This window comes from Manacus candei, unplaced genomic scaffold (assembly GCF_025592945.1).
Source record: "Manacus candei isolate 608988 ecotype Guabito, Panama unplaced genomic scaffold, ASM2559294v1 h1tg000024l, whole genome shotgun sequence".
Taxonomy (NCBI): domain Eukaryota; kingdom Metazoa; phylum Chordata; class Aves; order Passeriformes; family Pipridae; genus Manacus; species Manacus candei.
In genome coordinates this window covers 8,857,108-8,884,745 of record NW_026138072.1, presented here as the reverse complement: position 1 = coordinate 8,884,745, position 27,638 = coordinate 8,857,108, and the positions used below count along the sequence as shown (strand labels likewise).

The window sequence follows — 27,638 nt, the reverse complement described above, 5'->3', positions numbered from 1 at the left end:
TAATATTGACTGGTCTGGAGGGCTTTTATTTTTTCTTTATCAGTTGTTAAACACTGAATAAAGTATACCAATGTGTAAAGGTAAGTACAAAAGTCAGTATGAAAAAGTAATCCTTTAGATTTAACTCTAACAGTAACAAAAAACCACAGAGAACAGTGGAAATTTATTTCTGAAGACCTTGCTCTAACAGAACTGTACCAAAAATCCAGTCGTGATAAATCCAACAATATCCAATTCTGTAGATAAAGTCTGTGAATGCAGTGCCTGAATGTCGATTTTATATCAGCACATAATTTAAATTCAGCCTTCATCGTCACTGCTGCTCCATGCATCTTCGTATGCTGGATTTAAATGTTGTTGAGGCAGAGACTAAAGAAAATATAAATTATCAGTGTTTTTCTTAACTAAAAATACTAAAATCTTAAAAGCACAAAGCTAAAGGCATTTTTTAAAATTACTCTATGTAGACAAGTTATTCTGTCTCTCATGAGTACTGGATTATTTTTAACTACCTCTTTGGTCATTCTGCTGATTAGGGACATGATAAATTATGAAAAGAAATAGTCCTCTATTTAATTGCAATTTTAACAAAAAATATCTGGAGGACTGACTGGAATTATTACAAATGTTTGGTATAAAACATAAACAAATGGATATTACTATGTTTATTGTGTGCCATTGTTTTAATTTAGGTCTTCATTTCCTCGGCCCAGCATAACTGAGCTAATGTTATGGTTTCAGGAAGCAGTCCTGGCCTTTATCCACATCCAAGATCTATTTCTCACATCAGCCCCACTAGGGTCCAAATAAACAGTTTGTGCAGCTATGCAGTGCACTGAATCACAATGACTTAGGGTAATTTTTTTTTATTTACTTCTATTCTGGGTTCAGATTTTGGTTATGCAAGCACTCAAGTGAATGTTTTAACACATGAGAGCAAGCAGGATCAGTTGACAGCAGAACTACCTCTTACAGAGGCAGTGCTCATCTACAACATTTGCAAATAGCAGCTGTAGCTTAACAGATTTCAAAACAATGGCACATATTACATACTGCCACCATGTCAAATTTAAATGAGCAGTTCTAATCAGAGCTAGGTAAATAATCTTGTTGCTGTGGGTTTGTTTTTATTTTTCAGACTAAGAAAAATACAGTTTACTCACATATAAATTCTCACTTAGAGTAAAAATGGTAATTTCAGGTCAAAGGAACACATTTTGGGTTCAGGCACCTAACCTTTGAAACTACCCTTTTTTTTCTTTGCTTAGGTGTAGGGTAGTTTTGAAATAAGTTGTCTTACAAAGCAAAGCAAATGTTACAACAAATTTATGCTTCTTATAATTTTCCCATCCAAAATGGAACAATGCAGAAATTTTAAAAGCGACATTTTTGTATGGTATGGGGCAAAACATTAATATATCCTCATTTTTCAACACTCGTAGAGTTTCCTAGACTCTGATTCTTGAATGGTTTCAGTTCCTTAAAATCTAGAATTTTTTCTGCTCAGACTGCTCACTGAATTTTTTATTGCCCAGCTTTAATACCGAGAAAGTACTCTCTTGGAAAACAGTGTTATACATGATCTTCCTGTAACAGACGTGGATATCTTGCCTCAGACATGAAAATAACCTCACTTAGAACGTACTTTATTATATTTCTGCATCAAAAATATTTAGGTATGAAGTGTGACATCCCTAATATGCTTAATGCACAATATATTCTTAAACAATTTAAAATACAATTGTTGGCACCTTTACAATTCCAAAATAGCACAAACTACAGAAAATAGTTTGGAAATAAAGGAAGCTAAAGCAGAAATTGAAGGACCCATAACCAAATTAACTACATTTAACTAAGCAGGAAGCTAGAAGTCTGCAAAAGACTTTACTAGACTATGAAAGAAAATGTTCTCTCAAAACTGTATAATAATTAAAAGATTGCACAGAAACAATAGGTGATTCTGCTTTTAATTAGGAATTGTTACAAATTTTGATGGTGAATCACATACCTCATATTTAAATTCCACACAACAAGCCATAAAAAAAACCATAGTTAAAATTCCAAAATTCATTACCTTTTCAGAAATATCATCAAGAACTGGCTCTCGTGGAGCTGGTATCCATGCAAGGATATTGCAGTCTTTGCTACCACTATAAAGTTCCTTTAAAAAAACAAGCAAAAATTACTTTTATACAAATTTACAGAATAGTGATATAAGTACAACACTGGGGAGAAAAAAGAGATAGAAAATTTATTTAAAAATAAATTCAAGTAGTCAATTTTTAATTTATACTTTAGTTTTGATAAACAGTATTTTAAATAATATGCCAAAACAAAATTAATACATTTTTCTTTTCTTTCCCAGACTGCTCACCAAAGTAGCACAATCCACATTTAAATGAGCTTTATTGCTTTTAAATACATTTTTCTCCTTCCTTCTCTCACATCTCCTGAAAATACACCTATTTTAACAGTTATTAAACTTAAAAGATTATTTATGGAGAAGTAAAAAAAAAAAAAAAGGAAAAAAGGAAAATATATTTTTTTAATTAAAAAAGAGGAAAAAACTCAAAAGAATCTAGCAATACATGTTAGAAAAGTGCATATGTACAGAACAAAGAAGTATTAAATAAATGTAGTTTCAGTATGCCTAGGAAAGGAAAAAGCAAATAAAGTAGAATTTGAAGCCTGTATGCTGTTGGAAAGGCACAGATAAGAAAGACCAATTTATTATTTTTAATATAAATAACTCTATTTATTATAGTGATGACTAAAGCCTGAGATTCCATTGTACAAGGCACCCTACAAACACATGGAAGCAAACAGTCCCTACACCAAACAGGTGAAAGTCAAATATATCTTAGTTTTCTTAGTTCTGTATTAAGGAAATACAGACTATCACTTTAACCTGAGGAAATTTTGCTAATAAGAGATCCTGCACCATCTTTGCCATAAACTTTGCTCTAATAACACTTGTATTTTCCAAAGTGCTACTTAAATGAACAGACATAAAGATATTTTCATATGCCTTCAATCTTGAATCATCCTCTTGCATAGTATAGGCAATGTCTGAAAACATTTGAGTACTGCTGTGCATCTAAACTGTCTGAGTGAAGCACATAAAGTATTTTCTTTGGTATTTAGGCTAACAGTATGAAACTCTTGGTTCAAGTTGCTGGCTTTTACACTTAAACTAGCAACTCTCTGCATGTGGGCTCATTATTAATATGTTGATTCAACATAAGTTCAAAATATTGTAAGAGGTCTATCTTTGCAGAAGTCTCCTACATTATGTATAGTTAATTCTAAAACTGCATGAATTATGACGACATTTGGGGCAAAAACTTAATGCTCAATTCCTATAAATACTCATTTATGCGGGTAATCTCACTCAATAGAACTGACATACCCTCTTTTCTAAAACTGGTCCTATGCATAAAGTTCTTTATCATAAAACACATGCAAGCTTAGAGTTTACAGTTTTAAGACAGAGAACCATGCTGCTTAACTTGCTTAAAAGAAAATATGTTACACCAAGGTATAGGTCAAATTCTACTATAGGACAAAAATTCTATCAGCAGTACACTAGTCGGGCCCTCTGTCTTTGATAGAATAAAGAATATCACTAGAACTCTAAAAGATCTTTCCATGCCAAAATATTTCCTTGTGAGCAATGGCGACATCAGCATACTTCTATTTAATCCTTTTTACCCCTTGGCTCATTTTCTGATCCTGGTATGGCAAGATATTCCGTTAATATCCACTGCATTGAGCAATACTTACAATTAAATATTACAACCTGAAATGGTGACTCACACCTCAAGTCAATCAAAAGAAAAGCTAGTCACTTCCATGTAGGATTATGGTACAATACAGGAGAGTCACATATATTGCACTACAAACATGCTCCATGCATGTTTACAGTATATTATATAGAAAGACTGTAAATAAAACCTAATTTAACTTTCAGTTAACTTTACTTAATAGCTTACTACTGGATTTACCGAATACCTTTGCAGATGTCACTAGTGTTTCTTAAACAATATGAGAAGCTATAATTTAAAGTAAAATTACTTCCTGTTGCATACCTAATATTTTACGACATGTTATTCCTGCATGATGCTTTACTTGATTTCTTTTTCTGAAGGGAAATGTAGGTCTTGTTTGTTTACTTAAATTATTCTAAGCACATAATACGGCACAATAGTATCTAGCATATTACATTCAACAGCAAACATCATCTAAGATATTGCACAATGAAGATTCTCTTTCACACCACCCTTGAAATTACTGTCCTCCTATTAAATTAATGCCTCTTATTAGAGGGCCAAATTCTGCAGTTCTTATTACTCAAGCAGACTAACATCTTATTAACTTCACAGAGATATTTACGTAAGAATAGTTTAGGCAAACAATAATATAGTGGATTTTATAGTTCTGTTCCCAAGATCAGAAAAGGCTAAACTCACAGCATTCTGTGGAGAGAGCTCCATACCGTATCTCAAACATAAAAAGTATTACATAAACATGCTAATTAATTTGGATAAGAACAGATAAAGACTAGTATCATTAGACTGCAAATAGCTAGCTGCTTGGGTATCAGTGATCATATTTGATTATATGGTTCTGAGCAAACAGAAGACACTTCTCACCTCAAATACATAATTGGTGCAAAGTTTAAGTTCTTCTTAGAGCTTATTCTGGTTATGAGGTGAAACAAAGATAGCAATTAAAATACAGTTTATGAACAGAAAAAACATGAGGGACTGACAGCAACCAACATCAATAAGAAATTTTCAACACAGTAAAAAATCTAAGGAAAATCTAAGCACCAGATTTGATGATGGGTAGGACAAAAATCAGTCAGACAGTAGAAAAAGTTCAGAAGACTGTTAAAACGAAGAACACTCTGAACAGTGACAGAGACTCAATACTAGATGGAAATGGTCAAAACTGCATAAAAAATGTAGAATTTCCTTCATATGAAGATAGTGCACTTATGTCAAACTGCTAATAAGTAACAAAAACGTTAGAAAACCATCTGCTACACTTTTCAGCAGCAAATGCATATCTTACACCAGAGACTTAGAAGAATAATCAATGAAAATTTATGGCTTGCTTAAGTTAATTATGTTTTGACGTGTATTTACAAATTACAAAGGTGAAAGTGACCTAATATGCCAGTCAAGAAAAAACAAAACAAACAAACAAAAAAAAGCAGAATGATACAGATACAAATGAATTGACATTTCTTTAGTCCTAAACAAGACAACAGAATAGGTGATTAAATGATGCAGTTACTGTAGAGTTAAAATACAGGAATATAAACACCAGCCAATACAGTTTATAACAAAGCAGGTTTTGTCAAGCAAAACTAGTAACAAACTAGAAATGTACAGCTGTGAATAACTTTGCAGCATGCTGATTTAATATTGCTTGAGAGAGTAAAATAAAAAAGTGCCTAAAATATAGGTACCTCAGAAAAATAATTTAACCTGCAAAATCATAATTTCTGTTGGAATCATATGAAGACAGATGAATGTACTTAATTGTCTCAAGACAGAATGAGCTATTTGGAAGTACATGTGTGAACACAGACAAAATAACAGTATCACTACCTTTGGTGTTGATACACTGACTTATAACAATGTTACTCCATCAGAGTAACTATTTAATACAACTGAAAGCAGAGCATTTACAGAAAAATAAAATCCAGTCACACTTCTAGAATGTAGAACTGAACTCTGGAAAAGGGTGATTCTGAAAGAAAATTAGGAATCACAACAGATAAATAAATGAAGTTGTTAACATCCATAAACCTACAGATATAGTGACAGATGAATTTTTTGTGTGCATACACACACACACACGAGTGATCCTTTACTATGGATCTTTGAAGCCAAGGTAGAGACACTACATGTAAAACAAGTAAAAAATGTTTCACAGTGAGATTTAATTAGCCTTAGCTCTTCAGTTTATCAAAAAGAATACCAAAGATGACTTTATATAAACGTACTAGAACTTCTGTTGGGAACCTATTCTTGGAAACACAAAGGGCTTTTCAAGAACAGTCTGGAAAAAATCTACTTTAGCTACAATGTGAATATTCCAGCTTTCAGTGGATGTAGAATTGCACTGCCTATTCATACCAGAACTGCCTTCCAGGCCTAATAAGGGTTATTAGCTCGCAATCTGTTGCGTATTCATAACTTTCAGTGAAGTCTGTCTCAGTGATACAGCAACGTTCAGTCAAAGTTATTTCACTCAAAGCAGAAGTTACCAGATTCACTTCTATGGTGCATTGTATGAGAGGTCACAAAAAGGTATCTGCAGGCCCTTTCTCCCTCAGATATTTCTGCCTGATATTCAGAAACAAAAGGCAAGGAAGGAGGAGGTAGAACATGAAGTACAATCCTTAACATGTGAGGGCAACTATGTAATGGCCTGAAAATCCATACTAACATCCACTCTGCTCTTGCCACAACACACACCATATGAACAATCTGTTCTAAAGTATGTCACAACAAATTAAGCTTTTTTATCCTTAAGTCTTTTGCTGCAAGGGAAAAATATACCATAGGTGGAAAAGAAAAGAAAAAGAAAGAAGGCTGCCAAGCACTATGAGTTCCTGTAATGCTAAGGTATTTCTCAGGTGAAATGTTCTCAGATTAATTTAAGAATATCATCGTGTTCTCAACACTTTATCCAAAGTATAACTACAGGCATTTGAGCAAGAACTTTAGAGCCTTCTCAGTACTGACAGCAATACTAATGCATTTCACATCCTTTCTTACTGTGATTAGTCTTAGGTATCTCTGAGAAAGACAAATACCTCCTCTTCAGTCTTACAGAAAACAGGCAAAAGTCTTTATGCATATTTATTACTGAGTATGTATGCCAAAAAATTACTAGAAGTATATTGAGAAGTTACATATGTGAGACAAACTGAATAGTGGAAGGAAGCTAAACCAGAAAAGTCCATCCCAAGAATTTCACCAAACTTTTCTTGCATGATATGCAAGCCACAGAACTCTCTCTTATGTCATGATCTTTGATTGAAGCACATCCCTGAAAAGTTAATGCTTTTATAGTGCAAATTGTAAAGCAGTCTGCATAAATATTGCAGTTTGTCTGGAATACTGGTCTTATTTTACTTACCTGAAAATGAGGTTGAAATACACAGCAGTTGACAGTACTATAATGCCCTCTAAGCACAGTTATCAATTCTCCTGTGAAAATTGTATAAACAGCAATGGTACTTCCATATGGTACAAAGGCAAACTCTGGATTACAGCCACAAGAGATGGCAAATTTGAGTCCTTTCCAACTTTCATTACAGACTTTCCCATAGTTCACCTGTAAAATGAAGGATTACACAGTTAGCTATTAAGTAAAACCACAGGAAATTATATTAAAACGTCAATTTTATTTCATCCTTAATACTCAATAAAATTAATTTTGAGTTATGTTTGTATAACTCCTCATATTTCACATTACAGATGCCTATCAAGAGAATCATTTTTGTGTTCATTCAAGATCACTCTTGTTAATATCAACTTTAAGAAAAGGAAAGAAAGTTATGTCTAAAAATCAGCAGTTCCACACTAAGAAATAGAATTTGCACAGGCTGTTCCATGCCAGATCTACATCGAACACCTAAACTCTCACTGAAATTAGACATGGTTGAGGAACTACCACCTATCATGGTTTAGGAATGGTATTCTCCAATTTAGCAGTCCTGCTAAAACCATGCCACAGCTCACTCCCCCTCACCTGCCTCCAATTGAAAGCACAAGGGGCAGAGATCACGGGTTGAGATAAGAACAATTTACTGGAAACAGCAATAAGAAAACAAACTGTAACAGTAACAATATTAATAACACAAGGTATAGGACAAGGAAACAATTTACACATAAAATAAAACAATACTGGACCGTTTCACCCACCACAGTCTCTCCCCCAGAAGGAACACCCTCCTCAGAAGAGAGAGAGTAAGCCCCCTTCCCCTGCCTCTGCCAGTTATGTGGGGTGGTATTGAATAACATTGGGGTGTTGGTCACGCCTCCTCCTGATGATCTGTGCTGAAGCCAGGACTTTATCCACCCCTTGTTCTATACCACCGATGATTCTATATATGCCCGGATGCTATACCTTCCCACCATATACATATACATTTTTATATAAATACACACAACCACAGGTATCATTTCTCTAGTCAATGGCCATCCTTCCAAGATGTCTGTTGAGTTCATTTAGACCACGACTATGAGTTCCATCCATCCTAGAGGTCTTCCAGGGCAGGAAGGCTGGTGTGCTGTCAACTGGTGGCAAGCTGCATCAGAAGCTCACGACTGGGGTATCTGGAGTAACCTCATCACTGTCTATAACTACCTGAAGGGAAGTTCTAGCCAGGTGGGGGGTTGGTCTCTTCTCTCAGGCACTCAGCAATAGGACAAGGGGGCACGGGCTTAAGCTCCGCCAGGGGAAATTTAAGTTGGATATCAGGAGAAAATTCTTTACAGAGAGAGTAATCAGGCATTAGAATGGGCTGCCCAGAGAGGTGGTGGATTCACCATCCCTGGAGATTTTTAAATGCAGATTGGATGTGGCACTGAGTGCCACGATCTAGTAAATGGACTGGATTTGGACCAAGGGTTGGACTTGATGATCTCAGAGGTCTTTTCCAACCCAAACGATTCTATGATTCTATGATTCTATATTCATTGTCCATGGCATTTATGGCATACAGTGGCAGTATAATTCAGCAAAAAATTCCAGCTTGGTTTTTTTAGAACAAGTAAACCTATGACACAAGTAAAAACATAACTGAAGTTCCTTGAAAACTTACTAATGTGTTTTCTCCAGTGGAGCTGTTCCAGAGTCTCATCCGATCATCTGTACCAATGGTTAACAGATGAAGTCCATCACTGGTATAGCATAAACCATTAACTCTCCCATTGTGAGCAGTATTTGCTGTCAGGAAAAAGAGCTGGTTCAGGTTTCTAGAGAAGAATTACTGCTTTGTATACATTTTTAGTTCAACGCAGAGCACTGGAAGTGCTGTTTAAATGGTAACATTCAGTAAATTAATAATTTAACTTCTGGTTTATAAAAACATCTGGCTGGCCAACAGCCACCAGTAGTGTTCCTCAGGGTGCAATTCAAGGGCCAGTTCTGTTCAATCTGTCATCGAGTGGTTGATGCTCTCAACCTGTCACTGTTTAAGAAGCATTTGGACAATGCCCTTAACAACATGCTGTAGCTTTTGGTCAGCCCTAAAGTGGTCAGGCAGCTGATGATCATCGTAGGTCCTTTCCAACTGAATATCCTATTCTATATTGTTCATGGAGTACTAGAAATTAATTTCGTTGAGTTTACCCTGCAGTACTGCACATTAAGTATGCTAAAATCCAACTCTGTGCTACCACAGCAAATCTAAATATGGCGTCCATGAACTAACTCACTGAAAAACAGACAAAGTATCTCTACATTGTACTACACTACCTAATTTAGACATACCTCTTAGGTAAAAGTGTTATCAGCTTTAAAATTTTTTTTAAAAATCCTATTAGCTTCATTTGGTTTAGTTCATATATATTTTAATAAATCAGACATCCTAGTCTATGTGATTAATATTAGATTGCCAAAAAATCATCTTGAACCTGTCAGACAGAAATAAAGTTGAAAAGAAAGATGTTGTGTTTGAAAAGTCAACACATTATTCAAAGGAATGTATAAAATGGCACTAATTATCTTTGGAGTTACAAAGAATTTTGGTTTTTGTTAAGCAAAACTTGTTCTTTTTTGACAAAGTCTTAGCTTTCTTTAGACCATTTTCATCTCAGTAATTTCTTGAATTTCAATGAAATTTAAAATAGTCAAAACCAAACATCTATATTACCATGCTACAAATGACATAATAGAGAGAGTGGCTATTAAAACAGATACTCACTGCTATTTCATATCCTCTAACCACACATTTTGGAAAATTAGTTTGACTTTACAGACATTTTCATGAATTTTTCTACATGCAATTTAAATTGCACACAATAAGTCAGACTGAGTGGTAAGTTTAATCACTGATTTATGCTACACAAATCCCTTTGTCCAGAGGTATAATACAGAGTTTCTCCATTGTGTTCAATTCCAAATACTATGTATTTCTGTCTCAGAATAGCAACTGTTTAAGTACTTTTTTGGACTGCAAAATGAAATTTATTTTGTCTGGAACTGGCCACAATTCATGAGGTTTGGGGGTTTTTTTCAGTTTCAGAAATGTGACTTAAAAATACATAAAAATGTTAATGCTGTAGTCAATTACAGCTAATACAAGGCACTATGATGCATTTGATTGTACTAAGATTTAATTCAACCTCCTGTACAATGAAATACAATCATAACTTTACACTCTGTTGTAGGCTTTGGGTATAAAAGGAATAGAACTGATTTTATGACACCACACATGAGAACATATTCTAAAGGCTTGTATAGGAAGCAAGATTAATTTAAACAGGAAAAGGAATGCACTTTTGTGGGTTTGTTTGTCTTGTCTTTGTTTTCAAAAGAAGATAACTACCGTAACAGCTTATGAAGTATGAAGTGATTGTTGTTTATATAAAACCTAATCTACCGTATGAATTCTTTCACCGACAATACAGATAACAAAATTTCCCATTTTAGGGGGGAAACCATTTAGAACAGATATACCACTACTGTCAAGGAGATCCCTCCAAAAAAGATCCCTACCACAAACACTGTCTCTATAACAGAAATAACTGAAGGGCCTGTGTTATGTAGTAGGTAACAAATGGATTACCACTGCTCACTTCACTAGTCTTAGTATTCAATATATTTATGAAATATAAGAATGATTCTAGTTACATATGCATTGCCACTAGTTATATTCTGTATTACCTGCCTCAGAAGACGCCTTGGACTTTTCCCCATTGTGCTGATCAAGTGTACTCAGACACCCAGAAGCTCTCCTCACATCCCACAGTTTTACTCTACCATCAGCACTAAGAAAAATAGATTTGCAAACATAACATTAATTAAGTGCACCCTTCTTCAGCAACTGTCTTCCATCAACCCACCTGGTCCAGCAACTATTCTGAACCACTCATCATGTGGGCATATTCAAGTCAACAGAATTTCATTAAAATTTTTTAAGGTAGATTTCAGACATTCATTTACATGTATGAATAAGTATAGCTGTTACACTATCAGCACCTAAGAGTGAATCTTCATCTGTAATACAATACATTTGCCTCTTTGTCTACAACATAACACCCTTGCACACATACACAGATGAGGAATAAACTTGCTAATTCTTCTGTTGATTAAACTGCAGTTACAGACTCCAGCATTATTTGTAATGGTTGTCTGACAACTCGGGGCTCCTGCTATCATAGATCTATCATGCGACTGGTACAGAAGCTGTCTACAAGCAAACAATTTTTCATCTGCTAAAACAAAACAACCAACCAATCAAAAACCCCAAAGCCACCACGCTATCACACTCTGTTAAAACATTTTCCAACTTTGTTGAGCCTTGCAGAAGCCTGGCTTTAGAAACAAAAGGTTTGCAACAATGGTACCAACTTATCCAAATTTCACTCTAAACTTATAAAACAGCCATTTCTCTCTGCAATTCAAAAGAAAAAAACATGGCAACTAAAAAAATTAGAAATGTCACATTATAATCAAAAGATAACATACACAAAAGCTATAGGAAGGTCAGAGGATTTTTCACATTAAAAATAAAATTTTTAACGGACAGAAAATAAAAAAGGTCCAGGAGTATCAACATATAATCCATATTCAATGAATTACTGCAGCTTGGAAAGTTACTACCCATCAGCTAAGCTACCTGAGTTATGCTCTTTGACATGATTGAGTATGATTAACCAGGATTTTAATTTAAGCTAAACATATTTTATTTTGTTATAGGACAGATTAGCAACACACACACTACTAAATAGTAAGAAGTAAGTATCTCAATAATGTTCTATCATTTTCCTGTACCTGTAAATACAATTAGTGTTTCAAAATTCTGTACAAACTTCCTATAAAATAAGCATCACTGGTACAGCTCTTCAGGTTTTGTTTTTCTATGGAAAAGCTACATAGGTAAAAGTCAGTGATGAAGATTAACTCCAAAAGTGCATTAGAATTCTAAAAAATGTTCATAAACATATAAAATTTTACTGACAAAAATTTCAGTGCTTTCAAGAGTTCAGCAACATCCCTACCTTCCTGTTGCCAAAACATATTCGTGACGTGGGGACCAAGACACTGCCAATACTTCTTGCCTGTGACCTAAAAATTATATGAAAAAGGTTTTACATATCATTTTATGTAAATAAGTAAAAGTAAAAGCAAATATTTAGTTCTACAGGACACATCAAGTCAGAACAATAATCTGAAGTAACATAAATTTGAATTTTGTGAAACTATATAATTTTGTGATAGCAATTCTCTTTGCTCTTCTTGCTTGAAGAATGCAGTGAGCTGAAAGTGATATACCCGTGTATAACTTTTGATAATAAAGATGGTTTTACAGTTACAGCCACTGAGCTTACTTCTATTAACTTTTGAACAGCACTGGTGTTATCACACACAGAAGGAACTTTACATTTCTTTTTCTTCAAATCCTTTAAAAATGTTCAATAAAAGCTATATTTACCCTATGTACTTACATTTAAAACTTTACTCATCCTCAAATACTCTTCTCTTGAATTTATGGTCTGAAGTATTAAGATATCCATGAAGCTGGGGAAGGGTCTGGAGCACAGGTCTTATGAGGAGCAGCTGAGGGAGCTGGGGATGTTTATCCTGGAGAAAAGTAGGCTATGGGGATATATTATTGCTCCCTACAACTGCCTGAAAGGAGGTTGTAGTCAGGAGAGGGTCAGACTCCCAAGTAACATGCAACAGGATGAGAGAAAGTGGCCCTATGTTGCACTACTGGAGGTTTAGATTGGATAATAAAATTACAGCAGAAGCAGGTTTCCCAAGCTAGTGGTTGAGTCATTAACCCAGGGATATGTAAAAGATGTGTAGATGTGGTACCTACGGAAATAATCTAGGGAGGGACTTGGCAGTGCTGAGTTAACGGTTGGACTCGATCTGAAAGGTCCTTTCCTATATATATATACATATATATATATATTCACATACACATACACTTCAAAATTTGGAAAGTTTTAAAAATGTTAAATAAATACAGACAACAGGAGGTGTAAATTGTCCTAAATGGAGAGACTGCAATCAGGCTTCATGTAGTAACAGAAACATGCTGTTGAAAAATAAACTAAATCATACAAATACATTTCTGCTAGTGCAGTTTAGAGCTATGTGAACCACCTTGCCCCTCCTACATCTTCTAGTAGGTGGATTTCCATTACCTAAATTAATCAAAGGGCTATGATGACCAGGATCATAGAAAAAATCTTCATGATACAGGTACTACAGGGTACACTTGGAAGGTTCAAGGCAGACACATTTACTTGGATCCATTATTACACTACAGCCATGCATTTTGCTCCATTTCAGCTGTTAGAGTTAGTCTACATGAAAATTCATACTTATCTTCAAGACACTACTGACTGCTTCAAGTTCTGTAAAGAATTATTAGGTTATGCTAACAGGAGGACATATTCTCCCTCCACTTATTTGTCCAATATTGCACTTGAGCTAAGTGTACCAGGCTGTGTACAATGACACAGAGCTTGTGCCTGGAAAGCACTAACTCTTGTGTTAAATTATGAAGCCCTGATGAAACCCAACTGAATGTCTAGAGAACTGTTTTCGTCGTTGCACTCTCTGGTGCTCTTGGTTCTAGAAACAGACCATGAGAAGCCTACTGTGGCCAATTCAGTTCATAAGAGCTTAATGGCTTAAGTTCTACATCACATGAAACCACCTAGGCTGATTTTAGACTTGAGCTGGCCAGTGAAGAAATAAAGCTGCATTTGCACATTGCTGTGTCTGAACTAATGTTTCTCTACAGCTTCTAGATCAGCTTCTAGATCAGATCTTACCCCGCTGGTTAGAAGCATGAAGATTTACCTCGTAATTGCCTTCACTTGAGCACATGTATACATACTCATAGTCCAAAAAGTACACATTAGAGAAGAGACACCAAAGGCACATTCTTCTTAAGTGCCAAAAGTAAAGGATTATGGAACAATAAACCCCTATATTTAACTGAATTAGGAATACGCAAAGGATTAGATATCATCCTTCTACAGAAAGCAGTATCTTGCCTATTCTAGAGAAACCAGAAACTTCTAAATAAAGTCATTCAAATGCCTCCATAGGATATATTTTTTTAAATAGTTGTTGGGGGTTTTGTGTGTGTGTGTGTTTAGGTGTGGGGTTTCTTTTTGTTATGACAGGGTGGGAGTTTCGGTTGTTTTAGTTGTTCTTTGAGTTTCTTGTAAACAGCCCCCCATAAACCCTCAAATCAATGAATACACTTAAACATGTAATAAATAATAATCACTACTGATTAGATCATGAAAATGCCCAAACATCTGTAGTAACTGCTCACTGATTAATATTTGTATTTTCCAACTTATTAGCACTAGAAAACACCCAGAAGAACCTTTTGCCGCTGTGTAACTTTCACAACTGGTTATAAATAAATTAGTCATGTTACTGACAAAGAATACATTGTATATAGTGTTTCTTTACAGGACTTGTTTTACTCAAAGTAGTTATTATTTAACATTTATGTTTCAGACTAAGAAGTACCCTGCAGTATGTGAGAACTGGATCCAGACTTCAAGTCACAGAGCTGTACTTTGGGGCTTTTGGTACCAACTGTAACAAGAGAAACAAAGACAGTTAAAAAAAACCCCAGCATCTGAAAGAATAACAACAAAAAACTTAGCAATGGTAAATAGAAGAAAAATGCTAACTGCATAACAGTTCATTCAGTCAGAGTCAATGCATTCTATTAATAGATTTACATTTTTAGTCCAAGTAAATTTACCATGTAACAAAAAAAATTTAGAAACTGGAGGTAAACAGGGCAATATTTACAAAACTTAAAAATATCTCCTCAAATATTTTGTTGCTAAACATAGCTTACAGGCATACATGTAAGCAATATACATCTATTTACACAATTTACTATGTTTGGACCTAATAAACCTCAAATGCTAGTTTAGGTAATGAAAGGTAATCTAATTATAACTAAGAGTTTTTATCAGGTAGGAGAATTGACTGATGCATTATTTCAGAAGAACAAATATGATATTCTCATTGACATCATGCAACGAATGGATACTATTTTATTTAACCAACGAACTTACATCTTATGAAGACTTAATTTATGTAAAAATAAGATAGGGTAGGTAAAAAAACCCTACTGAATACTACTTGCTTGTTACTATAAACCCAAAACATGTAAGACACTTCTTACAAACAAATACATACCTGCTATTAAACAATGCTGTGTAGCAACTGGAGACATGTGATGGCTATAGACTGTTCCCTCAAAGTAAAATATATCTGCAGGCTGATAATAAAAAGATTAAACTAATGACAGTGCAAGTATGTTATCAGAATGTAAATGCTCATCATTTTTCAAGTACGAATAAGCTACAAATAAGACTAATAAAAATACTACTATTTACATAGTAATAATAATTCTCCAAGTTGGAAAACAGATCATGCAAGCACCGCACAGCAAGTCTGTTTGCAAAACTAGGACAACACTAGAGCTCAGAGATGACCAAAAAGAAAGACCAAGAAAATTGGCTAATAAGAAGCATGAATGGAAAACATTACAATTATCAAAAATTAACAAAGTTAGCAAGCAAAAAAGAAGGTTATAATGTAGCTTCAATTCCTAAAAAATTTACACCCTTATCATATAAAATTATTAGCTACCTTGTACGTGTTTAAAATAATGAAATATAATATTTACTTCAATAAACTTCAATGTTTACTTTAATAATTACAATTGCTTTCAGGTAAACTGCTTTTGTTGTCTCATTCTAAAATACTATATATGAAAAATCTCTTAAAACTTGTCTGTATTTTCAAAAATATCATTTGGTGGCAGAACAGGTCATTCAATAACCTTCATGTGAACACTGTCTTTTAAGGGATGCTCACAGAACTATCTGGAAAGTGAACTATTCATAAGAAGATTAAGCAACTGCTAAGGTAGCTTCACATCTCACAAAAAAAACCCCAAACAAACAAACAAAAAACCCAAAAGAGGTAAAAATTTGTTTTCTATGGTGTCCCTAGGATGACAAACCTCTTATTTTTTTTAAAATTCTTTCATTATGTGTGAAACGACAGTCAAACAGCATCAGTGTAAATTCATTAATACATTCACACAGGAAACAGGACAAACTGCAGTCATGAATCCATGGTTCAACAAGAGATGTGAGGCAAAGCAACATGAATTCCTACATAATCGGTTTACTTTAATAATGCCAGTTACATTGGTTAGCATTTTCTTAATGGTTTCTCTCATTCTCCAACAATTTCTAGAAATGCTGTCTATACTGCTTACAACAGCAGAATTCTGGACCTTATGGTCCTGAATGCCAAAACCACCAGTCCTTCAAAACCAGTATTTAGGTGCCAGTTGCTAAAAATAACTCACCCTGCTGTACAGTGCTTACACTTAACTAACAATCCTCAAGAATGAACTTCAGACTACACCTTGGTGGGCAAGTTTACACAGCAAAATATCAACTAGCGGTATTCCTGATCACAACAAAATCAGAGAGGACTGTCCCACGGGTTCCAAGCTCTCTTACAGTTTAGACATTCAGATCTTCAGACAGGGAGAGGCACACACCAGGGTATACGTGAATGCCGGAATCATATCACCCTTCTGCTGCACCCACAGTTCTAACAATAAGCTGATTTTCATCCTTCTGGATGCCTGCTCCTGTTCACCTCTGGGAAAACTGCAGATGTGGAATGAATAACACATACACAAAGAAGCTTGCAAGCTGCAGAAACTCTCTTACTTGTAAAGTGTTTGTATCCCATATTTTTAAGGTTTTATCAAATGAGCTGGATGTAAACATGCCAGTGTCACGAGGATACCACTGGACTGTCTCCACACTGAATTTATGTACATCAGGATGGCTCCTAAAATCAAAGAAAATATTCCAATTGGTTAGTCTTAATAAGCATCTTGTAATTGTCTTGGTATTCAATGACAAATAGAAAATATTGTTTAAATATGGGGTTTTTTTAATTTGTCCTGAAGTTTTCAAGAAGAACTAGGGTTTTCTTGGCTTGATTTTCAATCATCTAATATTAATTTCTTTGAAGAGTCCTGATTTCAAGAAACTACAGATCATTATCTTTTCAAAATATGGTATCTGTAGCATATCTCAAGTTAAGACACTCAGTTTGAAGCACAAAAGACACTAATGTCTTTTGAAATGTTTTAAATTGCAATGTTTACAGTTCTAATCTTAGACATGATAGCCTAACACTACAAATCATTTATACTTCTGGAAGCCCCCTGAGAAATGGATCCAAGAAATAGATCTACTAAAAAATACCACCACAAAGACAGTTCAAAAATTTCATTATTATTAGTAAATAATTACAGCTACATAGTTATTGGCAATTCATGTATGGTGAAGTCACCAGAAAGCAGTAGACTAAGTTACTGAGAGTCATTTATACTTGCATTTAGAAGTGACAGAGGAAGAATAATAGGAAACTTTCAGCTAAACTATGGATAGTTACAGAATGCAATATAATTAACAATACATTAAATTTGGTAGGAAGAAAGGACAGTAGAGCAAATCTTGACAGCTCCAGGATACAGACTGAACTGACCAGGCTCTGAATAATATATGTAATTTCTACACCTGGCAGACCACTAATATCTGAGCTGTATTCACATGGATCCAGCTTCAGGGCCCGAAATCATGCTCCCAGACCCAGAATTACCATGTTGCTGTGTGTTAACCCTAGGCACCTACACACCACCACAGCTATTTGCTCACTCTACCCCTCTGCAATGAGATGAAGGAAAGCATCCAAATGGTGAAGGTGAGAAAAGCTGTGGATTGAGATAAACACATTTTAATACATAAAAGGAAACAAATCAAAATGAACTCCATCCCCCCAAAAAACCCAAAAAACCAAAAGACCCCAAAAAACCCCCAAACAAACAAGTGATGCAAGAACAATCCTTCATCGTAGGCTGACTAATGATCCTTCAAATCCTGAGCGATGGCAACCCAGGGCCCCCTCTTTTTCCCCCCCAGTTTTATTACTGCACATGACATAGTACAGTATGGAATATCAATATCTCTGGTCAAGTTGGGTCAGGTGTCTCAGCTGTGTTTCCTCACAGCCTACTGTCCACCCCCAGCCTCCTCACTGAAGGAGTAGAATGAAGAATGTTGAATGCCTTGACACTACCAAGCACTGTTCAGCACTAGCTGAACATCAGTATGTTATCAAGACTGGCCACAAGTCCGAAATACAGTACCATACAAACTACTATGAAGAAATGAACTCTATCCCAGCTAAACGCAGTATAACATGAGAAAATAGTTCAGCCAGCTCCAGCTGCAGCTAGTGAAGGGCTCACAAGATTTCCTCACTTCTGCTCTTATCTTTGCATTTTTCTCTCAAGTGTCCTGGCCTCCAAAGCAGTAACTATTGCAGGGGTATCATTGTGTAAACAGAGATGTAGATTTTTGGTATTGTGAAAAGATGGCTGGGATAAAATTAGAGGAATGTTATATTCACATCCTAACAGAAGTTATAATGATACATGAATTCTAGGGTGAAATGCAGTTGCTGCGTAGTATGGAATGAGGCAAGTAGGCCCAAAACTTATTCCAGGATGATTCCCATAAATGAAATCTACAACCTTAAGCACCTGCTAAGAGGGCTGAAACAGAGAGTGGAGCAGAGTGAAGACATCGTGAACAGCGTCTGTTGAAATCCTTGAAGGTAGGGGAACTCGATGGTACTTTCTAGCTGATAAAATGCATTGCACCTGTCAACCAAGGGAGACAGATGTCCTCCTGCTGAGTCAGCAACTGTGGTAAAATTGCTCTCCTTTGATGAACTTGGTTCATTGTAATCTAATTATAATACTAATGCACATCTACATCCCAAATTTGCCTGTCTCCAAGATACAACCACCCCTCACTGACCATGCACTCTATATTTTATTAGCTGTATCTTTAAGAGCAAAGTTAAGAGAATTTTACACCACTCAGTAACAAAGATATGTCACTCAAGCTCCATCTAAACATAAAGAAATAGTATGAGAGTAGGTCAAGAATGGGGAAAAGTTAGGGAAGACTCTGTTGTAGCTTCAGGAATCAGTGAACGGGCTGAACCTGTCTTCACCCTCAGAGGGACACCTACTGGGTAAGAACTGTACTCTATGTGCACTGAATACTTTTATTGGGTTTAGAGCTTGTCTGTGTATTGCTTTGAACATGATTTTGCAGTCAGGTACAATCATCAGCAATCCTTGAATCTTAATCTGTCATCATTTTATATTAATTGTGTTATCCCATAAACTGTGAGTCCTTCACAGGCGCTGGCAGTTGCTGGCTGTGGATAACTCAGATAAAGTGGGCACTGCCCTTGGTGTGTGACCTTGAACAAGTTAGTTGAACTGCCCTTCGATCCAGCAGCACTGTTCAGTGAAGGGTGCCCATAACAGGACACTGACAAGGGTGTCATTGGGCACAAGGGTCTCCATTTTCCTGGGACAATGACAGACTAATCAAACACTAGGGTCAAGGAAATATCCCCTTTTCACATGGTCTTTATAGACCTGATTTCAGCTCAACTAATACACCTTCCCGCTCGCTTGGGTTGCTAGAAAGCACAAAAGACATCTTAAAACTGAGTTAGCCTGAAGCCAGACTTGACAATACTAAGCAAGAGCTACTGAGTAACTGTTGAGTTAGTTTCATGGCTCCTGCATTGTTTATTTTTGAGGCATATCCTAGAATGGCCTGTTGTCCTGGCAGAGTGCTATAAATCACCAGATTTTGGGCATTTATTCTTCAGGGAAGTATACTGATTTTGTCTGGGGTAGAAGTAATTTTCTTCACAGTGGCTAGTATGGGATATGTTTTGGATTTGTGTTGAACACAGTGCTGATATTATAGAGATGTTTTTGTTACTACTGAGCAGGTGTCCTAGTTAGGACAGTAGAGACCAGTTCATCACTGGATGGGTGTAACCCAAAACTGTGTATTCTATAGCCTTCCCTGCCATTTCCCAGAAACTGGTATCAATGAACCATTTACACCATCTGCACATAGAGCCTGACTCCTCAGGCTATAAACTGGGTGTTAAGAGGCCTGTGAGACAGGAGGGTACTCTTGTCCTCATGCCCACTGAGGAACTCCTCGCCCTGAGGGAGGTACTGGGCATTCCTGCCTGAACTGGAGGATATATAATCTTGGAGTCTTGGGACCTTTTTAACCACTCGTGGGATCCAGAGGAAGACTGCAGATCACCGCTCTCAACCAGACTGCAGACCACCAGTCTTGACTGGACTGGAACCACCACTTTTCAACCAGACTGCAACCATCACTCTCGACTGGACTGCAATCACCACTCTTGACCAGACTGCAACAGCACTCTCACCAACAGGTTTTTCCCCTCTCCTTTTCCTTTGGACTCAGGGGGCCCAAAGAACACCACTCTGTTCATGCCCCAGGGTGCTGGGTTATATATTTGGGTTTTGTGGGTTAAAACCAATTGTTTGTCTGTATAATTGTACTTATTGTATTATTTTATTCAATTGTTATTCTGATTTATAATCTCTCTTTTGAGCTGAGTTCATTTCCCCTGCTGGTTTACCTTTAAATCAGCACAGCAGGACTTACACAGAGCCAAGGCCTTTTCTGCTCTTCATACTGTCATGCTGGTGAGGGGGCTGAGAATGCATGGGAGGCTGGAAAGGGATACAACCAGGACAGGTGACGCAGACTGACCAAAGGGATATTCCAGACCATATAAAATCATGCTCAGTATACAAAGCTGGGGGGAAGAAGGGGAGAATACACTTGGAATTCTGGCATTTGTCTTCCTGAGTAACATGTGATGGGGCCTTGCTCTCCTGGAGATGGCTGAACACCTGCCTGCCCATGGGAAGTGATGTCTTAATTCCTTGTTTTGCTTTGCTTGCATGTGCAGCTTTTGCTTTTCCTATTAACCTGTCTTCATCTCAACCCATGGGTCTTCTAACTTTTACCCTTCTGATTCTCTCCCTGATCCCACTTGGTAGGCAAGTAAGCAAGAAGCTGAGTGGTACTTGGTTGCTGGCTGGAGTCGAACCATGACAGAGTCAAGCTAAATATCTTCAGTACCTGCAGAGCCAGGAAACCAAGCCTGATTCAGAGTGAACTTACTCCTGGAGAGCCATTTGTATGCACCATGCAGAAAAACCTAAACCCATGGAACCAATTATCCTGGTACAATAACTGGTAAGTGTACAACACTGGACTGTGTTCAACACTGTAGCTGAACAATCAATTCTTCCATAATCCACAGGGCTAAGGAATGAACTAAAAAACTCTTGAGTAGCTCTGTAGGAATTACCTTTGATCTGGCCAAGCTTAGTAGTGGCTACATACCAGTTTCATGTGTCAGGGCTGTACATTATTTGCAGTTCATTCCACATGCAGTATTTTCACCTAATACTCAGAATATCCCAAACTTTTCTACCAAACACAAACACAGAATTAGTTCTATGTATAGTATGATCACTGCCATTCATTCTTCCTAGGCAGGTTTTGAGTAAAGAGACTACCTTAAAGACAAGCATTATATATATATATCATCTAGAAGCTGGTACTGTTTGGTTATTCTCAAATGCCAGTTTTTAATCACAGGACAGCATGGATTACATGAAACCAGGTGAAGCTCTCAGTGCTGACTCCCAGAAGAGCAAGGAAAACTATTTTTTATGTTTGTTTTTTTTTAAATAGTGGCCCTACAGTCTAGATGAGAAACACTGGGTAAGTTCCAGCCTACCACCAGGAATTATCACTTCTGATGTTCTAAAACTACTGGACCCTCATCAAGCCCAGTTTAGAGTCTATTCAGAAACAGCTTCAAAGGACTTCTACCAAGAGCTTATTCTTTAAGCAACTTTGAGACCAGAGTTGTGTTGTGCCCTGTAAGACAGGTAAACATCTACAACACATCAGCACTATATGCTTCAAAGATAGGAGCCAGATAATCAGATGAAAAGTGTTTCTTATCAGTAATGAGAAACTCATTTATGATGTCGGAACTCTGCTTGAATAATATTCCAAATATCTGAAGGTATATATAATCTGCAGCTATTTAGTTACAGTAAGTATTTAAAACATATTGGGAAGCTATATGAATACTAGGAATAAATTAGGCAAGAAACCTACTAAGGTTATTTAAGCAATAATAATCCTAACTCTATCATTTAGAACAGTGTCACACAAATCTGACTGTAAGTCAGTAGTAAGACTCATGCCTCAACTGACAGGAAATAAAAGATGCAGCTATGCAAATTAACACCTACTCAGGAAACAGACTACCAACTAACCATGCTCATAAACAGAATCTTCAAGAATGGAATATTTCTACTGATCTAACTGAAGTCAGTGTTGGCATGACTTTAGCACAGATTTTACAATGGCATCCTGGCCTGTATCAGGAACAGTGTGGCCAACAGGTCTGAGGAAGTGATTCTTCCCCTGTACTCAGCACTGGTGAGGCCACACCTGGAGTACTGTGTCCAGTTCTGGACCCCTCAGCTCAGGAAGGATATTGAGATTCTGGAGCAGGTCCAGAGAAGAGAACAAGGCTGGTGAAGGGACTCGAGCACAAGTCCTATGAGGAGAGGCTGAGGGAGCTGGGGTTGTTCAGCTTGGAGAAGAGGAGGCTCAGGGAAGACCTCATCACTCTCTACAACTCCCTGAAAGGAGGTTGTAGCCAGGTGGGGGTTGGCCTCTTTTCCCAGGCAACTACCAGCAAGACAAGAGGGCATGGTCTCAAGTTGTGCCAGGGGAGGTTTAGGTTAGATATTAGAAAGAATATCTTTACAGAGACGGTGGTCAGGCATTGGAATGGGCTGCCCAGGGAAGTGGTGGATTCTCCGTCCCCGGAGGTTTTTCAAAAGAGACTGGCTGTGGCACTTAGTGCCATGGTCTAGTAAACTCAGCGGTAGCGGATCAAGGGTTGGACTTGATGATCTCGGAGGTCCCTTCCAACCGGCTGATTCTATGATTCTATGACAGCTTTTATGTTGTGTCCTCTTAGAATGAATTTCTTCGGTTTGCTGCATCTGTTTCAGAAATCATTTCAGTTTTGAGAGTTGGGGATGTATAGTCACTACATGTTCTTAATTACAATTTAAAATAATTTTGTGCAAGAAGTCCCAGCCACAAACATATGCAGCTGACTTGCAGTAGATTCTGTCCCAACTCATCTGTTTTGATGCATGTTCTATTAACCTTTTTCCTTCTTATGGTCCAAAATACCATTACAGAATTTTATTGTAACAAATCTGTTCTGCTCTTGTATATTTGGCTCATGAAGCTCTTAGACCTCAATTAATTTCTAGACTGGGAAAAAATAAGGGGGAAATATAGCTACTAATCTTTAACACAGTAGGATATATCTTACTGTCTCAAAGTTCCAACTTACTAGATAATCCTAAAATCCAAATACAGGGAAAAACCAGATTTTGCTAAAAGACTTTATGGCCATAATGGAAAAAATTATACTGCCTGCAGAGAAAGTCTGACAAATCAATAAAGGCTTTGACTATTTATAAAGATTACACACAGCATGGTAGTACCCTGTTCTTTAGAAAAATATGCCCCATTTTTTTATAACACATCTGTCTTCATTTGAACATGCTCTTAAGAAGTTCTATAAAAATTACTGCTGTGCCTGGTGAACAACCAGATGAACTTAAAATAGCTGCAACCAGGGAGAGAGGAGATAAAATCAACAATTGCAAATAGGTGTTAGATCTTTTTTCCAATCAGATGAACAGGGTTATGCAGATAATTTTCCTTCTGCTTAAAAGCATATTTATTCAAATATAAATATTATAAATTTGGGGGATAAAAGGAATATTTCTACAAGAGTATCAAAACCTTTTTCTCGTAGTTACTAGCATAGAGTCACTGTGATAGTTTTTACCCTAGGCCTTCCTGGAGACCAGTTTGTAACCAGGAGGGAACTAGGGGAGTGCCCAAGGAAGTATTCCATGCTATTCCTTTACGTAAGCTGAGGTATAAATAAAGGTGACCAGAGGGACCGCACTCTCTTCTTTTCCAGAGAGGTTCAAGAACAGTAGATCCCTACGTGGTCTTGCTTATCTGAAGTTGAGGCCTACAGTGACTGCTGTTGTCTGCTGCTGCGGGAGGGGAGAGTGCTGGGCCACGGTCTGGCTGTCCTGCTTTTCTCAAGGGAAGTGGTGAGATTGTGCCAGTTCTTTATTTTGCTGGTTACCGAGTTTTTAGATTGTGCATACCTGTTTTGTTTCTGACCCTTTTCGTTTGTCCTTTTTTCCCTTCTCCCTTCCCTCTTCCCTTTTAGGAAGCTATTTGGGGTTTCTGGGGTTATATGTATATAGTATTCTCACTGTATATATCTGTTTTATACAAAAAATATATATCTTTTGCTATAGCTTTGGCTGTTTGGTTTTCTTCTTCCCTCTCTGGGAAGCAGGTTCTGTTGTTGAGTTTTGGAGACCTGGCGGCAAGCCAGCTCGAAACTTGCACAGCCACCAAATTTCAACATGAAACAATAACAGAACTCAAAGGTAAGGAACTGTGAGCTAGAAGAGAGTTTGGTTGGTTTTTTCCTCACCTATCTTTTTCTAGTGTTAAAATGTGATTAGAGTACTAGCTCCGACTTCTTTTTGTGCGGCCTACAGCAACATAAGACTCTCTTACTTTAGTTCCCATATAAGTAAAATTTATATTCTCCCTTTTAACTTTTGAACTGCTCTAGATCTGCTCAAACAATACCACAGAGTCATTGTACATATATTGTAACTATTAGAGTAGACAAATCAAGAAGAAACAATTAGCTCCTGCTACTTAGTAAATCACATAAATCCTCACAAAGTTTCTTGCTTTTTTTTTTTTGCATTTCAAAAAACATAAGTCATCACACTAGCCTTCAAAGATTTCTGGTACTATTTTCTACATTCTTTCTATCCTAGAAATAAGAACACACATTAATTTGGAAGTTCAATCCTAGCCACACAAGAGCTATACTATGAACTTTTAATATAATTTTGGAATACTTACTTTCCCACAGAGAATAGTGCTTTACAGGTGTAACTTGGTTTTCTGGTCAAGTTTTCAAGGTCATAAAGTACAATAACACCATCTGATTCACCAGACAACATGCTGAAAAGTGTTAATAAAGCATAAAGTTACAAAATTCATGATCTCAATATGCTCAGTATAACTGAGTGTTCAACAAGAAAATAAATCCATAGTACCAAAACACAATGAAGTACTCATATACGTTTTTACCAACTATAGTATATACTTACTATCTTCCCTCAACAGGCTCAATATCAAGTGTGTTGATACCACTCTCATGTATTCTTTCCACATCTCTATCTTTATTTAATTCCAGACTTAGGACCCTAAAACCAACAAAAACAAAAATAAAATAAAATAAAAAAAAAAAAAAAGAAAAACAGGGATATGAACAACAAGAACAGAATTATTGAATGTTACTGTGCAGCTCTGAACAGCTAAAACTGTAGTTTTGCCCTTTTCAATTTATTTAACTCATCCTTGTAACATTTTTGCAAAACTACATGACATAGGGATGGAAATAAGTCTTGTGAAGTTGGCAGAAAAAAAAAATACCTCAATGTTTGGAAGGTAAGAGAGAAATAAACACGTAAAATAGCAAAACTGCATTTGGGGTCAACATAGGAAACAAAACTAGATGCAATTTGAAAACTTTGGGCAACAGAAGCATTCAGATGCCTTCTATTCACAACAAATATTAGTTACTTTGAAGTTTCATTATGTAACATTCTTTCAAGCTTCATCCTTCTTGGAACTACAGACATCTAGCAGACAAACTCATCTGGTTTATCAAGTTAATCAAGTTTTCCTTTAATGAACCAAAGTTTGTGTGTTACATTTTCTGGAACAAAATAAATAAAAACTAGGCTACCCACATGATGAAGCTTCCAAGACAAACTCTTCTGAACTGCAATTAGTAACTTGTATTTTTAAATATGCTTATATGTTACATGGTCAAAATAAGAGAGATTCTGCTTCCTTAAACCATACTACCTGATATAAAATTTAGCCTTGCAAGATGATCAGAGCTTTGTACAGCACCATTCTGTCAAAAGCACGAACAAGAACAAAGTAATTAAGTAGGTAACTGAAAAGCTGTGAGGTAGAGTGACCCTACTTAAGATCAACTGGTAAAAATCCTGATGTGAGAACCTTAGGCTGTGACAGGCAGGTCCCCAAAGCAGCAAGTTATTTAAGGTCTTTTAACAGACGTGAAATATAATTATGGAAGAATTCACTTAGAATAAGAATTTTGACATATACAAGATATCTAGTTTAAAACCTTTGAGCTTGAGATTGAATTTTAGTGAAGCAAGAAATGCCCCTGCGGAACTGTTTTAAAACATATGACTTTCTAAAAATGCAGCTATAAATAAAATCCACTGAAGACTACAGCTGTTTTTTATGTCAAACATTCTTAACACTGAATGCTACATGAGCACTGGGGGCACAGAAAGGATGTAACCATATTGTCACAATGCTCGCTGAAAGGAGTTTCCTGAATCACAAAAATTCATTTCAATTTAAAACATTCTTTTTACAATGATACAGCCCCCAAAACCATAAATCACAAGCACAAATCCTTACAGTGGAGTCCCGTGAGCGACTGAACTGACGCAGGCTTTACTGGATTTGCCTTGAAACACAGCTGCAAAAATGATTCTCATTCTGACGTTGAAGAAATATTATCACCTTATGATTCATGAATATTAATAAGCCTGTCTACGCAGCGACCACTTCCCACAGAAGCTGCTGGGAACCCAATAAAAGCCGCGCATTTGATTCTCCTGCAATCAACCAACAGGCCGGGTTTGGGAAGAGGGCAGACGACCCGATGGGGCGCAGAGCACTACATACACCTCGTCTCTCCACAGCCGCGAGCAGACCGAGCCCCCGGTGGAACTGCCCAGGAGGCGACACCGCGGTACGGGGATGAGACACTGGGCGCCGCAGTGCTCTCATGCCACGGCTCAGACCCACGCACGACACCGCAAACCCACGGACGCTCCGAAACGCGGCCGGCGGGGCGCGGGGAGCCGCTGCCGGAGCCGCCGCCGAGGCGGCTCGCGGCTCCTCCACCCCGGCTCCCCGCGCAATCCCCACTCGGGCCGGTCAAGGCTCCCCGGCAGGGCGGAGCCAGTCGCTGCCGCTCCGGTGCCCCCCGCGTAGCGCCTCCCGCCCCGCCCCGCCCCGCCGCGGTACCTGCGGGTGCGCTCAGCCCGGCGCAGCCGCGCGGGATCGTCCAACCCAAGCTGGCGAGCGGACAGCAGCCCCAACATGGCGGGAGCACCGCCCCACGCCCCGCCGCGCAGCCGTCTTGGG

General features: G+C 37.2%; 1 protein-coding gene across 3 annotated transcripts; it reads right to left on the bottom strand.

Annotated features, from left to right (window-relative positions):
- On the bottom strand, positions 1-27,638 carry ERCC8 (ERCC excision repair 8, CSA ubiquitin ligase complex subunit). Of its 3 annotated transcripts, none has more exons than XM_051788313.1 (12): positions 27,519-27,638; positions 25,547-25,642; positions 25,296-25,397; positions 17,004-17,127; positions 15,445-15,526; positions 14,758-14,826; positions 12,252-12,318; positions 10,915-11,018; positions 8,849-8,973; positions 7,159-7,356; positions 2,075-2,161; positions 1-369 (listed from the first exon to the last, which is right to left on the bottom strand). In XM_051788313.1, exons 1-12 carry the CDS (start codon positions 27,593-27,595, stop codon positions 301-303), a joined length of 1,200 nt encoding a protein of 399 aa, XP_051644273.1. In that variant the 5' UTR covers positions 27,596-27,638; the 3' UTR covers positions 1-300. The 3 variants fall into 3 exon arrangements, with proteins under 3 accessions (XP_051644273.1, XP_051644274.1, XP_051644272.1); XM_051788314.1 differs by lacking the exon at positions 27,519-27,638 and adding an exon at positions 27,174-27,441; XM_051788312.1 differs by lacking the exon at positions 27,519-27,638 and adding an exon at positions 26,904-27,150.